The 20,164-nt window shown below is 41.4% G+C and overlaps 2 protein-coding genes across 2 annotated transcripts; one reads left to right on the top strand and one right to left on the bottom strand.

The window, feature by feature from the left end:
* Positions 1 to 135: 135 nt before the first annotated feature.
* On the bottom strand, positions 136 to 7,137 carry LOC104443370 (DEAD-box ATP-dependent RNA helicase 31). The gene is made up of 10 exons (XM_010056724.3): positions 6,143 to 7,137; positions 5,341 to 5,447; positions 4,027 to 4,082; positions 3,323 to 3,547; positions 2,093 to 2,299; positions 1,925 to 2,011; positions 1,732 to 1,827; positions 1,338 to 1,553; positions 771 to 953; positions 136 to 586 (listed from the first exon to the last, which is right to left on the bottom strand). Exons 1-10 carry the CDS (start codon positions 7,060 to 7,062, stop codon positions 359 to 361), a joined length of 2,325 nt encoding a protein of 774 aa, XP_010055026.3. The 5' UTR covers positions 7,063 to 7,137; the 3' UTR covers positions 136 to 358.
* Positions 7,138 to 10,479: 3,342 nt separating this feature from the next.
* LOC104443368 (cyclic nucleotide-gated ion channel 1) lies at positions 10,480 to 14,802 on the top strand. The gene is made up of 9 exons (XM_010056722.3): positions 10,480 to 11,100; positions 11,476 to 11,585; positions 11,930 to 12,506; positions 12,618 to 12,830; positions 12,930 to 13,225; positions 13,297 to 13,408; positions 13,586 to 13,822; positions 13,926 to 14,320; positions 14,502 to 14,802. Exons 2-9 carry the CDS (start codon positions 11,557 to 11,559, stop codon positions 14,800 to 14,802), a joined length of 2,160 nt encoding a protein of 719 aa, XP_010055024.2. The 5' UTR covers positions 10,480 to 11,100; positions 11,476 to 11,556.
* Positions 14,803 to 20,164: the final 5,362 nt, after the last annotated feature.

The following is a 20,164-nucleotide window of genomic DNA, read 5'->3' as shown; positions in this document are numbered from 1 at the left end:
TATCGGCTTGTAGCCGCTGCACTTCCCATGCCCCGCAGTGGAGGATGCCGGTTAGACTCAATTTATAAGTCGATGTGAATTGATTTTTTGCAAGAGCTAGGTTCAAACACGTCTAGATATTTAGCTATAAACGAGTGAAGGACGCAACGCATTTTGTGGATCCGGTTCACCCGGTTCCAATAAATGGGGCAAAAGTACATTTGAAAATCTTAACCCATGGACTTACAACAAATACATTCGCTTAATGACCTGGTGAATTGTAGATCATTGAAGAAACTGCAGCCCCTGCAATCGTCTTCTATGAGAGCACTTCAAAATTGCCCTATCAATTCGGCTGCACAAATGTAAATCACGAATCTTATCTAGATCGAAGGCCGGGCACATTCCTGAGGCCCATCTTGCCCAGGACGAGTTTAGGAATGGCAGGAGGGTTATCGAGCCCCATGCTACGGCTGAACTCATTTGCCAGCTCCACAAGCCTGAACTTGTCGCTGCCAATTTTCTTGTTCGAATTGTAGTAGCCAAGCCATGCCTGATAGGCTGATTCTTTGCTTTTCATCTCCACATGAGATAGAGCTCTTTCCACCTGTTCATAACAAAATAATCAGTACTTCTCCATTCCTCCATCCCCATATGCTCTGAGTACGAATTTTTTATCATGCCACAAATATAGTAGTGTGCTTAAATATGAGAAAAAGAATATACCATGAAATAAAAAGATGGATCTACAGAAAAAGAGAGTAAATAATGAAAGGGCTCATCTAAATTACCATTTTCTTTGTATCAGGATCTACTGTAGGCACAGGGGCCTTTGTGATTGGTAAATCCTTTACAGTTGACAGAAAGAATTCCTCCCATGGCGCCAGTAACAAAATACCCTGCCCATCTTTGCCTTTGCGTCCTGTCCTACCAAGCCTATGTATGTATTGTTGTCTATCTGCGGGCAATCCCACCTGCCACATGGCAAAGAAATCCAATGATTATTTCCGCATGCTGAGCCACCCAACTTCATCCTTAAATCTCCAACAAGCTCAAAAAACAACACCAGAAGTCCAGAACCCTCTTTGAGAAAAGAACAAACGCTAACTTTCATAAAAATTAGATCAAATTATTAAAGATAAGAACAAGTGAGGAAAAGAAGGTTCGCAACAGTTACGGATGAATGCAGAATAAGGTTCTTAGCAGTTACAGAAGACTATGGGAGGAACCCCATAGAACTTCTCAGTGGGATAGAGATTGCAGCAATATATAGTGCTCGATCTTGTTTCCATATTGCCACCTATAGGACAGAGAACTGTACATTGACTTTGCAAAGGAAGGAATTCGCATTATGATACCTGTATGACAAGGGTGACATCAGGATAATCAACGCCACGTGCAGACACATCTGAAGTTACAAGGATAAGACCCTTCGACTTCCGAAACTCATCAGAAACCCTTGTTCTATAAGACTGTGACTTTCTGGAATGAATCTCTCTAACATTCAATTTCAGCTCACCAAGGACATCAGCAACAAGTTTGGTCACCATAGCAGTTGTGCAGAACACAATAACCTGAAGAACTAATTGCAGTTATTACCCATGAATGAAAAATTGAAACAAGTTCACTTAAAAAAAAAAAAAGATCATTCTCAATTGGAGCAAATTGTCACTTCCAAAAAACAACCTTAAATCGGTGCTACAATGAATAAATTGCAATTATGAAGTGGAAACTACTCGAGTATGCCTGTACCTTATAATTGATATCATCTGCAACATGCTCCTTTAGAAGAGCATAGAGCAAAGAAAATTGCTTGTCTAAAGGAGCGGCTAGATACATCTGTCTGACCTGAGATTTCCAGCCAATTGAGAATTCTAAGCGACCAAGCTAATTAGAAAAAAATTGAAAGCTGAAGATGATTATTCAAGATATTAAGAGAAACTACCTGCGAGTGTGTCTCCTCGCTTCCCTCTTGAACGGTGTTAATAAATTCATGATCTCGTTTCAAAGCAATGTGGCACATTTGTTGAACCTGAGAAACAAAGGGTAACTTTTAGGATTTTGATCATATTTACAAGACAAATGAACAAAAGCTTGGAATAAAGAAGAAAACCTCTGCTGGAACAGTCGCAGAAAATAGAAGGGTCTGCCGCTGCTTTGGGACAGCATCGATTATTTTCTCAATATCTTTGCGGAATCCCATGTCTAAGAGACGGTCAGCCTCATCGAGTACAAGAACTTTCACGCCCATCAGCCTGGTTGCAAATCCTGCAGTATTTTCAATATGATCTTTGAGCCTTCCAGGTGTAGCCACAAGTATCTGCATGGTGGGGGGAAACCATTGAATAATTAGAGAAATTAAGTCGTCCACAGAGGTAATTTGACATTTTCTGAGATAAAATCAACATACAAGGATTGAGGAAAGCAACTTCTTGATGTATTCTATGATTAAAATCTTCTCAAGAGTGAGTATACAGAAACAACATAAAAAGCTTGTTGGTTCATTAATCTAGACCAGAAGCTACATCTTATGATTAAAGTCCCTGCAGTCTCTTTTCAAGTTTCCCAGAAGTAGATGAAAATGAATCCAAAGCCTTTTGGATCCATTCCCCACAAAGTAGTGAAAACATTCCTCATCGAAAGAAGTTCTCTTCTAACTGATGCCAAAATAGTTAACTTCCAACAATTAGTTAAGTATGACACAGATTAAGTAGACTCACAACATTCTTCTAGCCTTTAAAATTCAATGATAATTTTCGTCTAAAAAGGTGATGACAACGATGATGCATTATACAGTTTGCCTAAGTCGAGCTTTTCTAGCAAGACCACATAACCTCCAGGATTGGAATTTGACATACTTTTCTTATCTCTGGAGCTTTAGATAATATCTTAGCTAATTTTACATGATATGTCGAGTCTAGAACTTTTTTTAGCAATTACGTGATTTCCCAGTTTAAATTTTACACCTTCTCTAGGAATCGCTAGGGTTGGCAGATTATCTGTTCATCATGTTTCTAGGTAGGACAAGCTTTGCCTCTTGAACAATAATGTCAAAAATTGACTTTTTCTCTGTTCTTGCACTTTGATGCATGTACAAAATTATGTGGTGTTAATCTAGTGTGATCAACATTGGTTTATCCAGCCTCCATTGCATCAAACAACCTCCAAAATGATTATCCAAATTTTCTTCTTCGGGAAGAGTCTTCTGGAAATTTTACCAGCAGTTCTCAGCCTCTTGCACAGCAATTACCTCCACTTTAGACTGTTTAAATTTTCTAACTACAGAACATGATATCAGATTCAGGACAATGAAACAATTTCATATTTCCTCATAGAGACTAACCTGGCAAGGATTCGCTTGCATGCGCTTCTGTTCTAGAGCAAGTCGTGTCCCTCCTATAACAACTTGAACACCAAAAGAAGGATGATACTTCAAAAGGGCATTCGCTTCTGCAGCCGCTTGTACTGCAAGCTCCCTAGTTGGACACATAACCAGAACGAGAATTGGTGGTCTCTTTTGATCACGAGCAGGAGCCGATGATTTTATGACAACTTCAATTGATGGAAGCTGAAAATAACTTCAATTATTAGAGAAACTGTAGCATATTCCAAACCAAAGTACCACCAGTTCATAAATCAGAACTTACAGACTCATTTTTTGCTACTCGAATCTTTCTACTTTCAAGTAACCCCAAATACAAAGATGGACAAGAAAGCCATTCAACATCTGATTTTCTAAAACAAGCAACGGCATACATTTAGAGTAAAGGAAAAACTTTGTCACTTTTTTCAGCTAAGTACGAGAAAGGACACAAAATTGAAAAGCCTAACTGACTATTTTTTTCTCACATACTCAACAAGGTATTCTCACAAACGAACTCCCTAAGACTAGCAAGTAGCAAGAACTCTCTTCTCATTAACAGAAAGCAAATGTAAATGCATGTTTCTCTGTAGAAACTGAAGCATGATCCTTTGGGAACGCATGGACGCCAAAAACAATGTGCCTTCAGTTAGGAGGTAAAATGTTGCACAATTTAAATATCTTACAAGAAACGCAACAGTTTTTCCAGTGCCTGTCTTAGCCTTGGCCAGAACATCCTTACCTGGGGGGAAAAATTGACAATACAAAGTTAAAGCTCCAAGCATTGAAAAAAAAGAAAAGGAAAAGGGGTGAGGGGGAATACAAGGTTATATCAGCCTAAAAACTCAAGTCAAATTACCAATGTTCAGCCAAGCATAAGAACACAACCAGATACAAATTCTCAAACTAAATGTTTAAAAAATAGCAAATTCTATTTCAGTAAGATAAAAAGAGAAAGTCATAGTCTCCCTTTTTCTTTTTTTTTTCTTTTTTTTGGGGGGTTCATGCATATCCTCTTCTTGAAACATGTGATTTTCCTGTTCAGACTAGGAATAGCCAACGGGCTGTACCATGCCGAATTGGGCCCATGAAGGGCCTGTTAGGAAAAAAGGGTCATGCCATGCATGGCCCCTTTGCTCCTGGGCCACTTGCCTGGGTGAAACTAGGCCAACCAGGCTCATGAACTGGGGATGGCCAAACTTTGGCGTTCTCCTAATCTTTCAATGGTGGCTCATGACATGCTAGCCCACTGTCATAAACTGTACTGTCAGAGTCCACCTTCAGCACTAGAAATGACTATTGTCCGCACATCTTGGCTCTAGGAAGAAATGAAGCCAGATGAATGAGCACAACACACACTGTGATGGACAAATCATTGTAGTCATGGCAATGGGGTTATTTACATTGTTATAGCAATGGATGACAAGGTGCACAGCGGGACTTAATTGTGCTTTTTTCTTTTTTCGAAGCATGCACCTAATTGTACATTTCTCGAGTTATATTTTTCCGCTGCATTCATATTTTATCTATTTAAATTGGTTTGATGTTATTTTAATTAAATTTTCGATATACTGATATATTTTTTTCATTTTTAATTTATCAGTAGAATTCCCGTGAATTCTTCTGAATTTTTAAATTTATTAAGAATTGTTTAAATTATAAAAAATAAAAAATAAAAAGAAAGAAAAACTAGTTCCAGGCATGACGTTCCTGAGCTTGGCATGGCCCATTGGCCTTCCTAACTCAGACCAAGTGCTTGGCTAGTAGAACAGTGCATTATCAGTAGCATTTTTTTAAAAAATAGTCAACTCAAACCTCCACAATCTGTTTTAGATAGTGCCACAACTCTAAGAGAAAGCCCCACCACCTTCAAAATAATTGAACTCCCCGCAAGACTATTGTTATTGATTTGACTAAATTTCAGCAAGAAACTTGAGGTATCCAAGCAACAATATCTTCATATGCCTGAGCCTATAAAATTGTTAGGTTGGGGACCATACCTTTGAGTATAACCGGAAGTGTGGCCTCTTGGACCACAGTCATCTTTTCGTAGCCAGCATCCTTAATTCCTTTCAAGGACAAGGGAGAGATTGAACATTGATCAAATCTGCAGACATGTGAACTTAGGTGAGACATTTACCATATTTTTACATGCTATATTGATCTAGAGCTGAACCATAAGTAAAAGACTTTTTTTGTTGTCCCACCCAAGCAGATTCATAGTTGATGTCTCAAAGAAGCACGAGATGTATATACTCTTCTTACCGATAATGAACTCATGGTATCTTATCACAGACAATTTTCACAATTTTGCTTCACAAGGATCTGTACAAGACAAACATTGGGCTACCAAAGATCTATGCCAAGGCATAATTGAAGCACGCATACAAGTGGATTCGGTTTTAACACATGGGAATTGGAAAGAACTTGGATTTATGGCTGCAGAACTGATTTCAATGACTCTGAAGAGTTCCTAAGGCAAAATGGGGAAGGAAAGGTGGGGCACGTCTTACTCATCACCAAATACAGAAAAAGTCACATTCTATTTATATCCCCCTTGTCACTTGGCAAGCAGGGCTCATAATTCCTGCCTTCTCAAACCACAAATGAAAAACAGTAACTACAGAAGAAAATGCCTCGGCCAAAATGAAAGTTGAGGAAACATTTAGAAGTTCTTGCTAGGTGTCAAAAGTTCTTTTCCCTGGCCACGATGGATGATTAATTGGCACTAGAAACTACTTATTTTATCAACTCCAGCAGCTAAAATTAATATAGAAGTACAAGACGACGAAGATGGTGTACCTAGTTTCACTCAAGTAAGAATCAGAACTCTGCTGCGAGACTCTCTTTGAATTCTCTACAGCAGCTTGTTTTTCCTTGCCAAACAACGAATTCGTACTCTTCTTCACAAACTCCTCGTCGTCGTCGTCTGTGCCATCTTCTTCGCTATCCTCCTCGCCGATCAAATCATCAATCCTCCCCATGAACTCCTGCTTCTCCTCCTCCTCCTCCTCACCCTCCCCGTACTTATCCAACGGACCTGCATTCCTTCGAACAGCATTTGCATTTCCTCTACCATTCCGCACAAGTCGTGAATCAGAATCTCTGTCGCCCCTCTTCCATATCGAAGATCTCCCGCTTCTACTCTTGGACTTATCATCAAACCTCTGCCGCGGGGACGAGAACTTCTCACGCTCTCCCAACTCATTCCCATACCTCCTCCTAGAATCCCTCGAATCAAGCCCCTCCACATCCCTCTGGCCCTTCCTCCGGCCCGAACCGACAAAATCGTCCGACTGACCATGCCTCTGCCGCTTCGCCCCGAACGAATCCTCCTCCGCGGAGCTCCTCCCCCGGACTCTACCCGAACTCGGTTCCCCGACTAAGTCGTCCTTCCCCAGCCGGCTGACCCAGTCGCTGAGCTCGGCCTCGTCCTCGATCAAGCTCTTGGGAGACGCCGGCCGCGAGCCGGACGAATGCAGAGAAGACGACCGGGACGAGAGCCCCCGCGCGGCCACGTGGCCGCCGCCGCCGCCGCCGCCGCCGCCGCTGGGTCGGAAGGCGAAGAGGCCGGCGTGGCGGAGGCGGAAAGGGAAGGGCCGGCAGGGGGCGGCCGGGGAGCGCGAAGAGTGGAGGGACCGGGAGAGCCTCATGGAGGAACGGAGAGGGAGAGAAGGAGGCTGGAGGAGGCGGAGGTTGGCGAGGAGCCTCGCCGGCGTCATGCGGATGGCGACGGAGATGGCGATTCTTTTAGGGTTTAAGGCTGAAGGCGGGAGGAGTTGAGATGTGGATAAGAGGGGCACCGGCAGGCAGGGTTTAAGGACTCGGAAAGAGGAGGCGCATTGTACGCACCGTTTTTGGTTTCGTCGGGTGCGAAATGGGCCTTGGCGCGCTACTTCGTGTCGGAAACTTTTATTTATTATTTTTTTTTTTTTATTTTTGGTAGGAACGCGGGTTGGAATTTTTGAATTGATCGTGAGATGGGCTTTGGGCCTTCTATTTTTAGCACGAAAGCAAGTCAACCATTTTTAACCATTTTTACCTTTTTTTCTTGAAAGGATAAAGATCCGTTTATTTCAGGAAAATTGAATGATTATAATCGTTTATATCGTTTGAAATTATTAATTAATAATTTTATTTTTATCATGGACAGCGATTTATATCTAATTATTTTTTATGATAAAAATATTTTCCGTTTATTCATTTTTGTGAACAATACAACCTATCATTTTTAAGGAAAATATTTTCTAAATAATTTATTTTTCACATAACAAACACACTTGTATTGTTTTTTTTTTTTTTTTTTTTTTTTTAATCTTTCAACATCTTTCAACAGTTGAATTTTATTTTTCATCTTATAAATAGGAATCACGTTGCTTTGAATTGAGAAACAGAGCAGTTTTTCTGTCATCAAGATTGTTGTTTTTTATTAGATATTAACTAGTAAATTAACAAAAAGTGGAACTAGCACCTTAACTATGACAACTATTGATCAGTGAAAATAATATTAAATAAACATTTGCCATGTGGTGCAAACAGGCAAAATATTTTGTTGAGAAACGTTTTTAATAAATTAATAATAAGATAAATGATCTTGTTATCTATAGATGAAAACAAAGACAAAAGATTCCAAGGGGCATCTCAATCTGCTATGAAGCGAAGCCACTTGTGGATTTCTTTTATTTAGAACTTTATTCTTTTTTTTTTCCTTTTTTGGTTGGAATGGCAAAAGATTTATATTAAATTCTTGACATAAAAACTAAGTTTTGGTTATTATTGACGGGTGGCAAATTTTATTAACGAGAGCAAACTTAATTAACTCCTGCAATCTAATCCCTATCATTAGATTTTTCATTTTTTCGGTGAAAAATATTTATTAATATATCACACGGTTATAAGATATACATCGGTGCTACGTAAAACTAAAAAAATTCGTAACATACAGGACCAGGTTGAAAAGAGAGCAGTGACGTCAAATCCAAATAGACCTAGCAATCACGCGATCCAAAACATGTCAGGACTAAAAGTAGAGTTATCGAATTTGGATTTTGGGTTAGACCAAATAGCCACGCAAACCATGCGTCCTCCTCTCATGGTGCAAAGGCGAAAAACCAAAAAGCAAAACACCTGCGTCACGTCAGGGGCTTCGCTTCAATTCTATCCGCTAGAGCTCCATTCAGTGCTCTTATCATGAGGGGCTTTTGGCCTGTATTCACCACAAGCTTAAAATCGAAGAAGCTATCCGGCCGATTCTAAATTTATTATGTAGATATTAATTTAATTATAAATTCTCTAATTTTACAGATTGAATCAAAAATCTTCACATGAAATTTTAATATATCTTTTCGATGAATTTTCGTTATAAATCATCAACGTAATGATGTGTTATGTGTCAACACTAAAAGGATTATATTGAAATTTTGTGTACAGATTTATAACTTGATTGACAGAATTGAAAAGTTCAAAAGTATCCGTAGAATAATCAATATAGGACATTTTTTTTCAAATATCCTGCAAGTGCCGTGATTGAAAAATGATGTAGAAAAAAAGAATGATCAAATAGAGGGGATGAAATTGACACGGACAACGCTTTGATTTGAACCCGATTAGCCATTATTACGTACTTCGAATTTTGCTCCTAATTTTATGCTAGAAAGATAAGGAAGATGAAAAACGTGGGAGACTTTTCTCGTGGAGCATCGATGTCCGGTAACCTCCGAGTAGCCCGGCATCCTTTTATTCATTTATTTATTTTTTGGTCGATGGCATCCTTTTATTGACTCGTGAAATTTAACATTAATTTCTCTATATCGTTTAGAAGTAGAAAGGTCATATTTAATTGGCTTCGCTTTGCCATTTTTTTTTTAAAAAAAAATATTCTGCTCGGCTCTAATGAGGTTGACATTAGAGTCGCGCTCGAAGAGTCGACCAGAGCGCCAATGAGCGGAAGGCCTTATCTCGAGTTTTTAATTGCTAGTGTTCCTCTCGATTGCAACTTGCTAGCTAACCCATAAAGAGGGGAAAAAAAAATCCTCCAATTCGTCGTTGAATTATTAAAGATTCAATAGAGACTGAGCCTAAAAAAAATGTCGTCACGACTTTAGGTCCGTAAAAATCTGAGACTATTCTCGCCTGCATTTCATGCATGTAAGAAGGACAGGATCACATGTACTATGAGCCAATAAAAATCATGTACCTTCGTCCTATACTATGCACTTTCGTCGATATTTTTTAGGACGGAGACAGCTAAGGGAAAAATGGTTATGTAAGACCGAATCAAAGCGAACCTCGAGGGCGTCGTCCTTTCAGAGGTAAATAAAAGGAGGGTTTCAGCTAGGCTTGTAAATCATATCCAACTCATCGTCCCGATATTTCTGGTCTAGGGCAAACCGGGCTTTACAATAAAATGCTATTTGATTAGACCCGTTCAAAATTACCTTGGAAGACACGTCGGGTCGGACCGGCCTGCCCGAAAAGCACGTCGTATTAGCTTTTACTTAAGTAAATATTCTACAGCTAATGATATTTTATTGAGAGAGAGAGAGAGAGAGAGAGAGAGAGTTTTTTTTTTTTTTTTGGTCGGTTAGAGAGAGAGAGTTGACTAGTGAAGTCAATCTGGCAACTCTCTCTCTCTCTCTCTCTCTCTATCTTTGTTTCTTCAATCCTGCTTCAGGCAAGTTGTGGACCGCGGGGCATTAACATCGTTTTAAAATTGGTGCTTTGTGCATTAAAAAATCGTAGTAACCACGCAAGTCTGAGACCACGACCCTATTCTATTTCGCTTTGGCCGTTAATTTAGTAAGTTTCCTAATGAAAAAGATACTAAAGGAGCGGCAGAACAACCGCGTGAGGCGGGAAGTCTCGGTCCATTCCTTTTCTATCCTCATTTCTTTTTCTGTGGGTCATGTACAGCTCCCTCTCGAAACAGCGACAGGGTAAAATCTGTAGATCCTAAAATCCATTCCGCGAATTTGTCATCACGAGCTCACTTTTCGGTTTCCGGACCCTGCTTTATGACCGATTTAACTCTCGGTGGACAGACGGGTATTTGTACAATCGCAATGAATATGAGCGAGATCGATAGCGACGCTCTATGCAAGAGCTACTTGTGAACGGGCTATGTATGTTGGGGTGGTTGGTGAAGAAAATTAAACTCGCTCGGGTCGTGAGGAATTATCGAACATGATATCTTGACCAAGTCATGTTGCGGAGATTTCCCGAAGGGGGGCGACTCTTCTTTAAGCTCTCCTTGCGTGGTCTGCGTATGGAGTTAACGTCAACCGGTCAAGTCCTTCGCTCGGGCCGATCACTGTGTTTGAAACGCGAGACGCACTCGAACGACTCGAAAAGGTTGCTAAAGAGGGAGGGGGAAGGGGGAGGGAGCAGGGGGTGTCCATCCACGAACTTTCTCCTGAAGCTGCCATTTTGAAGTCTCTACTAATCCACGAACTTTCTCTCTTTCATAACGCTTCCTCCCTTTTCGGCTTTTCGCTTCTTATGGGAAGACCCCTGCTGAAGAACTTGATGATGTTCAAGCTTTTCTTCTGATAAGAGCAGAGGTGAGGATTCATGTTCGTTCACCACGTGCATGTGCGGACAATTCTCTACGGTTTCTGTAGGCCCTGCGGTCGCACTTTCTTCCTTATCTTCGCCTCCTGCTTTCCCGCCATTGATGGGAGGTAGAAAGCTCATAAGAAGGGACGGAGGCCGGGAGGTGTAGTCGCCGAGGCAAAAGCAACAGAGTTTTTGAAGCTGGGAAGGTGGGTTTTTTGTTTGGTCCTTTTTCTTCACAGATAAGTATTGAAGCGCCATGCTTGTTTTTTTGTTGTCTTCCTAGCGTTGTGTTTGAATCTGTTTATCACGTCACTGCTCCGTATTTTGATGAAGGCATGTCACAGGATGGGTTTCCTCCGTATTCTCCTGAGTTTCTGTCGCTGGGTCTGTCTGTGTGAGAGGCTAAAAAAACTCTTTATGACGTTCAAAGCGTGCTAAAGATAATCGTTTCACTTATGGTTCAGATGAACTATACCGAATTGCTTTGCTCGATTTAGTCTTTACGGGTTGCTTGCACTTGTAGGTTGTGGTAATTCAATAATCAGTCTCCAGAGAGCCTCATGTGCTTATATTGACTGCAGGGCTTAGTCTTCGATACGGATAGTTGTTAACAGAGTTCATTGAATTCGAGGAGAGACTGCGAACTCCATCAGTGGAAGAACATGAATTTCGGGAAAACCAAATTCGTGAGGTTAGTCCTGCCGATGATCTGCTTAGTGGTGTTGTTATTACTCGTCTGTATCGCTTGCTTGCATTTCACTCTATCATTTTCAGCCTCTTTACCTGAGTTATGTCGGAAGATAGAGCTTGTATTCGTGAAAAGTGAACAATCACGAGCATTACCCATCTTTATAATTCTGAGTTGCATGTCCTTTGGGTTGCCGTTGTAACGAAACATAGTCATGCAGTCAGTCTGCACTTTCGCTTCGTGATGTGAAGTTTTTAACCTGCAAGCGGTTTTGATGCCTTTGTCGTTTCCAATAAGTTCTACCAGAAGATGATTTCATGTCTTTATTGTGTATATCGTTTGTTCAGGTTTGAAGATTGCAATTCAGATAAATCGTGGAACTCGGAGCAGCAATACGCTGCTAGACACGGGGTTCGACCAACCAAATTTAGAATGATTGTGAACAAACTTTTAGATGGATTTCAGGGAGGATCTGAGAGTTTCTGCGAAAAGATAAAAAGCATGAGAATGCCATTGAAATCCTCGCTTGTATCAGATAGAACGACTAAAGCTAAAAAGTATCACCCTGAGAAGAAAATTCTTGATCCGCAAGGGCCATTTCTTCAACAGTGGAACAGGATATTCTTGATCTCGTGTGTTATCGCGCTGGCTTTGGACCCACTGTTTTTCTACATCCCTGTGATTCACGTTGATAAGTGCCTTGATTCAGACAAAAATATGAAGATCACTGCATGCCTCTTTCGAACTGTAATCGATGCGTTTTACATTTTCCACATAATCCTCCAATTTCGTACTGGGTTCATAGCCCCTTCTTCGAGAGTGTTTGGAAGAGGGGAGTTAATTGATGATCCATCAGCCGTATCACGAAGATACTTATCGTCCTACTTCTTCCTTGATATCCTAGCGATTCTTCCGATCCCGCAGGTATGAAACCCTATTCTGATTCCATTTAATTTCTCAAGTGGAACTTAATTTGGAGCATTCTTGAAGTTACTATTCGTCCTTCACTTTACAATCCCTTTATTTGATCGGCAGCTCGTAGTATATATAATCATCCCCACACTCCACGGGCCAGTTCCTTTAATGTCGAAGGAGTCACTGAAGTTCGTCATTTATGGCCAATATGTACCGAGAATTGCTAGGATCTATCCCCTGTACCAGGAAACGACAAGAACTTCTGGTATACTTTATGAAACAGCCTGGGCTGGAGCTGCCTTCAATCTCCTGCTTTACATGTTAGCCAGTCACGTAAGTTTCTATTTCAAGTTTTTACCTTTCGTTTTCTGAACTTTTCTTCAATCAATTTAATTTGAGCTGGAACTGTTGTGTTATTTTCTGAATTACCAGGTATTTGGAGCTTTTTGGTACTTATTCTCGATTGATCGAGAAGTTAAGTGCTGGCACAAGTTTTGTCAAAAACCAGACTGTAACTCCACATTTTTATACTGTAACCCAGCACAGATAGGGAGCAACACTCTGTTTCTCGACACTGCTTGTCCTCTGCTTGAAGCCGATGAAATTAAGAATTCGACACAGTTCAACTTTGGAATAGCCATCGATGCCCTCAAATCTGGCGTGGTGGAGACACAAGACTTTCCAAAGAAGTTATTCTACTGCTTTTGGTGGGGATTACGCAATCTTAGGTACGTCTAATATCGTTGCCGCTTTCCTTTTTGGTTAAGAGGATTAACTTCTAAAGTCACTCTCTGTGCAGCTCTTTGGGTCAAAACCTAAAAACTAGCACCTATGTGGGGGAGATTTTCTTTGCCGTCAGCATAGCTATAGCCGGCTTGGTCTTGTTTGCATTGCTCATTGGCAATATGCAGGTATTCTACGAACCTGCTCCAGTTCGAATTTGCAATGATTCTGGAGCCTACTTTTGCAATATGATTGAATTTGAGAACTCAATGCATAAGAATGAAAACTTAAGCAGGAAATGAAATTAAGAACCATAGTGGGCGTGTTGAACTAAAATTCCCGGAAAAACCATATTGCTGTCACAGAAATATCTGCAGTCCACTACAGTTAGAGTGGAGGAGATGAGAGTGAAGAGGCGAGATGCAGAGCGATGGATGTCGCACCGTATGCTTCCAGAGGGTTTAAAGGACAGGATTAGGCGGTACGAACAGTACAAATGGCAAGAGACAAGGGGTGTCGAGGAAGAATCTTTGATCAGGAACCTCCCTAAAGATCTCCGTAGAGACATAAAGCGTCACCTTTGCCTGGACCTTCTAATGAGAGTGAGAATCCTTTCGACTTTCTCGTTGTCTGCTGATGCAAATGGACCTCTTCGATATTGATCAAAAGTTTCAGATGCATTGCCTGACTCGTGGTTTCTTTCAGGTGCCCATGTTTGAGAAAATGGATGAACAATTGCTGGACGCAATGTGCGATCGCCTCAAGCCAGTCCTGTACACAGAGAAGAGCTGGATTGTGCGTGAGGGGGACCCAGTCGACGAGATGCTCTTCATCATACGAGGCAAGTTGGTGACCATGACCACAAATGGTGGAAGAACAGGATTCTTCAACTCAGTCTATTTGAAGGCAGGTGATTTCTGTGGAGAAGAATTGCTTACTTGGGCCTTAGATCCAAATTCCTCCTCCAATCTTCCCACCTCGACGAGAACCGTAGAAGCTATCACGGAGGTAGAAGCCTTCGCGCTCACTGCCAATGACCTGAAATTTGTGGCATCTCAGTTTCGGCGTCTTCACAGCAAGCAGCTCCAACATAGATTCAGGCAAAGCTCGAAACTCCCCTTTCTCCCTGTGGTATCATGTTCACTGTTTGTCTACACAATTCCAAAGACAATCTCCAGCCACGCATAGTCTTAGAAGTTTTCCTTTCCATTTTATGGTACTTACGTAATTATATAAAGAGGGAAGGGTTTGGTCATAATTTTCGGATATATTTGCATTCAGGTTCTACTCGCAACAATGGAGGACGTGGGCAGCTTGCTTTATACAAGCTGCTTGGCACCGACACTGCAAGAGGAAGCGTGATGAGGCTTTGCACGATGCAGAAGACAGGTTACACGATGCTTTAGCAAAGGATGGCGGCGCTTCGCCGAGCCTTGCTGCTACTGTATATGCATCAAGATTCGCAGCCAACGCATTGAGGAATTTAAGGAAAAGTGGTAGCATAAAGACGCCGCAGAGGTTACCTCTGCTCATGCCTCAAAAGCCAGCTGAACCTGATTTCACAACCGATGGCAGTAACTAAAGATCCTTCCAAATCTTCTGCTCAAATATGGCATTGTTAGAGGATGTTTCTACCCAGATGTGATATGCAAATAGATAACTTAGCAATATGATGTACTTAGATGTGATATGCAACTCTATCGTTGAGCAAAGGACAAAGTTACACCTAGCAAATTAACGCCTCTTTGAGCAGATAACTCATGTCTCACCTATCCTAGTTTTGTTTCGTTGCCTTCATCTTTTTCTCTTGAGCTAGAGGCTTGAGAGAATTGCTGCAATGTAGAAGTAGGTGAAACTGGTATCTCAGGAACTATGACTAATTTCCTGACCCCCGGCTGTTGTACCACCGCAATAAGTTGATATATACACAATATCATTGCAACGAAGAATAAGATCCCATGGTTTGACAACTCCTGTCCTCAAGACCAGCCTACAAAATATATGAAGTGCATATTTAAGCTCTGCAACTTAACCCTTCTTGTCTAATGAGAGATATATATATATATTTCTGTCTACATATTCAATAATGTTTAGATGGACAACTACCATCACTTTTGTGGTTTTGGCATGATTAACGCCAATTTAGTACAATCAGAAGGTCAATACTTGTTATGCACGATTGGGCCCTTCACTATCAAGAAGCTTAGGACGACAGTGGAACGGGGAGAGCAATCCATAAATGAAGCCAGAAGACAATACCATTGCACTTATTTGTCCAAGGGTCCCTACCTTGCATCCGACACTATCACACCCCAAATCCCATAAAAATGGGGGCAATGATACGGCCATCTTTCTGTCTGAAGGACACATAACCACCTAAAATCTAACTCTCAAAAGTCCCTGCAACGATGCTTTCACTCTAATGGCCACTAACCAAGAGACCTGAAGAACACAAAAGATGAATGAAACGAGCAACCACGACCTAGTAAGGGTGCGTTTGGAATTAGCATTTCCAAACCCCTTTAGACCTCCAAAGCCCTTTGGGCTAAAAAAATTGGTGTTTGGCAAAATATTTTGTAAGGCATTTGGCTGAAAGCCTCTCTTGAAAGCCCAAGGCAGTACCCGCCTTGGGCATTTCAGCTTTCTCGTAAGCTGATACTGCTCATATTTTTTTTTTCCAAAATTATCCTTACGAACTATTTGTTTTTCCGTTTTCGCCCTTGTGAAGATCACTGTTCATCTTCTCCGTCGCCGAGGTCCCCCTAAGCGGCAGCCTGCCGGGTCGCGCGACCACCGGCGAGGTCGCGCGACCGCCGGCGAGGTCGCCCGACATCCGGCGAGGTCGCGCCACCGCCGGGCGAGGTCGCGCGACCCGGCGCGGCCGTCGCCGAGGGTTGCGTAGCCTCGGCGACGATCGGCCGTCGCCGAGGTTGCGCGACCCGAGCGCGGCCGTCGCCGAGGTCGCGCGACCCAGCGCGCCCTCGCCGAGGTCGCGCGACCCAGCGCGGCCCTCGCCGAGGTCGCGCGACCCAGGCGCGGCCCTCGCCGAGGTCCCCGACCTCAGGCGCGGCCCTCGCCGAGGTCCCCCGACCTCAGGCGCGACCACGCCGGCCCTCGCGACGGCGTCGTGCGACCTCGCGGGCCCAGATCCGGGTCGCCGGAGGTCGCGACGGCGTCGCGCGACCTCGCCGGCCCGGATCGGGGGTCGCCGGAGGTCGCCGAGGGTCGCCGCCGGCCGCCGGATGCCGCCTGCCCTCGCTGGTTTTCATTTTTTTGTTTTTTCTTTTTATTTTTCTTTTGATATTTTTTTTTTTTTTTTTTTCACAAAAGCCCTTTGTCCCCCAAACACCATTTTAGCCAAAGGTACTTCACAAAGGGCTTTTAAATTACAATTTACCAAACACAATTTGCATTTTGAAAAACACATTCAACTCAAAGGTCTTTACATTTTCCCAAAGACTTTCCCCAAAAGTCTTCCCAAACGCACCCTAAGTAGTATTCCTTTTCTAAGCAGATTAAGCACCTACTATGTACTTTACAAAATAATATCAAAACTCATTTATCTCAATTCTAGTACATAATACATATATAAGATAAGAATGATATACATATCAGAAAACATTCATCAAATTAATAATATTATGATAAATATCAATAGTCAAGTCTATTGATCAATCTCGACATAATCAAATGCCAACGGTCTATTCATTGGCCAATCTTTAATTATACGTCAATGGTCCATCGATTGGCTAAACTCCTGCTCATGTGACAAGGCGATCAAGATCTCTCCTTGACAAGGTCTCCATCTACATTGCTAGTGGTTAGTCCACAAGTATATCCTTACTAGCATGAGCATACCCACAAGCCCCTTATTGGCCCACGGCGATATTGAATATCAACATTAATCCACAACAACATCCTCTACAGGCCACAAAGCCAAATTTAAAAGCCATTTCATATGTTACAATGCATTTCCCAAATTATTTCAAACTCCATTTCATAAACAAGTTCACAAGTTAGTTCGGAATGTAATACACACACACACATAAACTTTCACAATACCTTTCATAACACGTTTCTCGAACCATTATCAAATAACCAAAAAGCAATAAATGCGTGATTCAAATTCGTATGTAGGAAACCTACTTATCCATATATCAAATCTTTATCGCTTTCAAGACATGAGTTTAGAAATTTATAAAAGAGATATCGCTACTCTCTTGGAATGCCCAAAAACCAAACAATAGCACTCACTTGAACTGACGATCTTGTAATTCTAATAATTCAACAAGAATCAACATGAAAACCAAGGAAAACACTACCTTGAATACAAAACAACTAAACTATCAATGCTAACTAAACAACTCCTATACACTAACAAATCGCTTACGCGAAATGATTATTCAAACCTACAGAATTTGCATGCAAAATCCTAAAATTTTGCTTCAACTAATTGTCGATAAACCCTATGACTCCACAACTCTATAAGCCACCATTTCCATAAAATTTAATAGCTTGACAACTCAAAAATCGGACTTCGCGGCTCGATTTTGACAAAACTTTAAATTTGAGCAATGACCCTGATAATTACTTTGATTGGAAGAATGAAAGATATGAGCACTTACCGAACATTGCGAATTAAAGTTGAATTGACTTAACGAGGTCTCCATGGTGCAAAACCTTCTTTCTTTCCTCTTTTTTTTTTTCTCTCTTTTCTTTTCTTTCTCCTTTCTTTCCCCTTTCTTTTGCGCGAGCTTTCGGCCTCAATAAGCTGAGTGCACCCCTTTCTCCTTTTTTTGTTGACTTGTCAACTTTTCTTTTGTTTTTCTTTTGGGGGCCCATAATTTTTTTTTTGACCTGGTCAAAATCCCGAATATTCCAAACACAGGGTCCTGATCGCAGCAGCTCAAGAATAAATGGTGACTAATTTCACAGGGACAAGGAACATGAAAAAAAGCTTATCAATTGTATTCCCAGAGACTATGGAAAGCAGTCCCTACATATGAATATTCACCAAGTTTGCAACTTATTTTCTAAAGGCAATTCTAAAGGTGGAGTTCTGTCCCACCTCTGGCATTCTCTTATCTCTTCTTTTTATGTTGTGGGGGGGGGTTTAAGGGGATATAAAAGTGAATGCCCCAATTGGGAGGACTAACCTCACCCAAAAGCAAGGGAGAATAAGTTGGAGGTAAGCCATTACCCAAATATCGCTTGCGATTGAGAAAGGAAAAGAAGACACAAGATTTGAGACCAGAAGAAAGGAAAATTGACTATCAATATACTGATCAGTAACAACAAACGTCTAGAAGTACAAGCAACCACTTAGAACTATTGGAAAGAGAATCATTATTCACATGATAGATGCAGAACATAATTCGACGACACTTGGCAAGTAGGTGCTCCTTATCCAAGCCATATAGATCATTGTATACGTAGTATTGAAGCTAAACATGAAGTCTTCCTATGCTCCATGGATTTCCAATGTCAATTGCATGAATGTTTGATGAGTTTGCTCCAAAAATCTTCTCCATCCTCAATTGTTCCGTCATTGCTCTTCTTCTTGCAGCTAAAAATGCTCAGAAGGTCTATAAATTAGTTTATTGTAATGCCCAAAGATTTACTATCAACCATTTTACATTGTGAATCATAAACCAGTGAGATTCTTTATTTCCATTTCTAGCTATCCATCTATGATTAACTATTACGTTGGATTTTCTGAGGCTATCTTAGAATATCTTGATCAATTAAACCCTTACAACAATCTAGTTTTATTCAAAAATGAATTGTTAAGTCTTCACTAACATTTTCATAATTAAATGAAAAGAATGAGGAATTGAAATTTTTGGGGCCATATCTAACGTATTTCCATTCATTTTCTATTCAGGGAAAAAAATCGTGTAGTTATCAAACGCATTTTTCTGTTCAGAAACTCATCTGGGATATAGAAATAGAAAAAAACTATTTCTTAACAGAAATTATTTTTCAAGAATAGAGATGTTGTTAAACGCCTCCTAAATCATGTACTTTCATCCTTTGCCATGTATTTCCATAGATATTTTTTAGCACGGGAAGAGCTAAGGGAAAGAGGGTTGTGCAATACCCGAATCAAACCAAGCTTCGAGGGTGTTGTCCTAGGGGTTTGGCCATTTGCAAACATGTTTGGTTCAATTTTTTGGACGACTTTGGCAATATGCAATTGCATCTCCAAATGGCCTTAAGGGTCTTTAGCCTAATGTAGCTCTGGAAGTACTTTGGGAAGTTGCATATTCGGAATGTAAGTCCCATGGTACTGTTCATCTTATTAGGAGAAATGAATGGAGGCTGATGACCGCTAGCCAAGGAGTTGCTTGCTCCGGTGACTGCCACTTGCGGTCATGCGACCTTAGGTGACTGGGTTGCACGACCCAAGTGATGACCGCATGACCTAGGTGGCCGTCGCCTGGGTTGTGCGCCAGGCGGCGGTGCGCAACCCAAGCGACGGTGGCTCCGGGTTGCGAACCTTAAGCGTCGCCCGAGGTTCGGTGGCAACAAGTGACCGTCGCTTGTTGCGCGAACCCAAGCGACCCTGCCTGAGGTCGTTGACCTAGACGACCGCTTGGGTTGTGACCTCAGGCGAGGCTATCTGGCGGCCAGATATGTCTGCCAAACATTGGCCACTGATGGCACATTAAAATTTTTTTTTTAAACTTTTTATATATATAAAACTTAGCAAAAGTCCTTTACAAAATGTAGTTTTAACAAAACGGTGTTTAAGCTAAAGTCGTTTTACAATGCACTTTAAAACTACAATTTACCAAACGCTATTTGCATTTTCACAAACCCCTTTAGCTCAAAGGTATTTGCATTTTCTCAATGACATTTGCCCAAAACCGAACCAGGGCCCTTAGTCTGATCAAAATGATAATTAATACACCTCAAACCCATGTGAGGTCACACGTCCTCTG

This window comes from Eucalyptus grandis, chromosome 5 (genome assembly GCF_016545825.1).
Source record: "Eucalyptus grandis isolate ANBG69807.140 chromosome 5, ASM1654582v1, whole genome shotgun sequence".
In the NCBI taxonomy this organism is placed as follows: domain Eukaryota; kingdom Viridiplantae; phylum Streptophyta; class Magnoliopsida; order Myrtales; family Myrtaceae; genus Eucalyptus; species Eucalyptus grandis.
The sequence above is the reverse complement of the archived record's forward strand: the minus strand, read 5'-3'. Positions and strand labels throughout refer to the sequence as shown.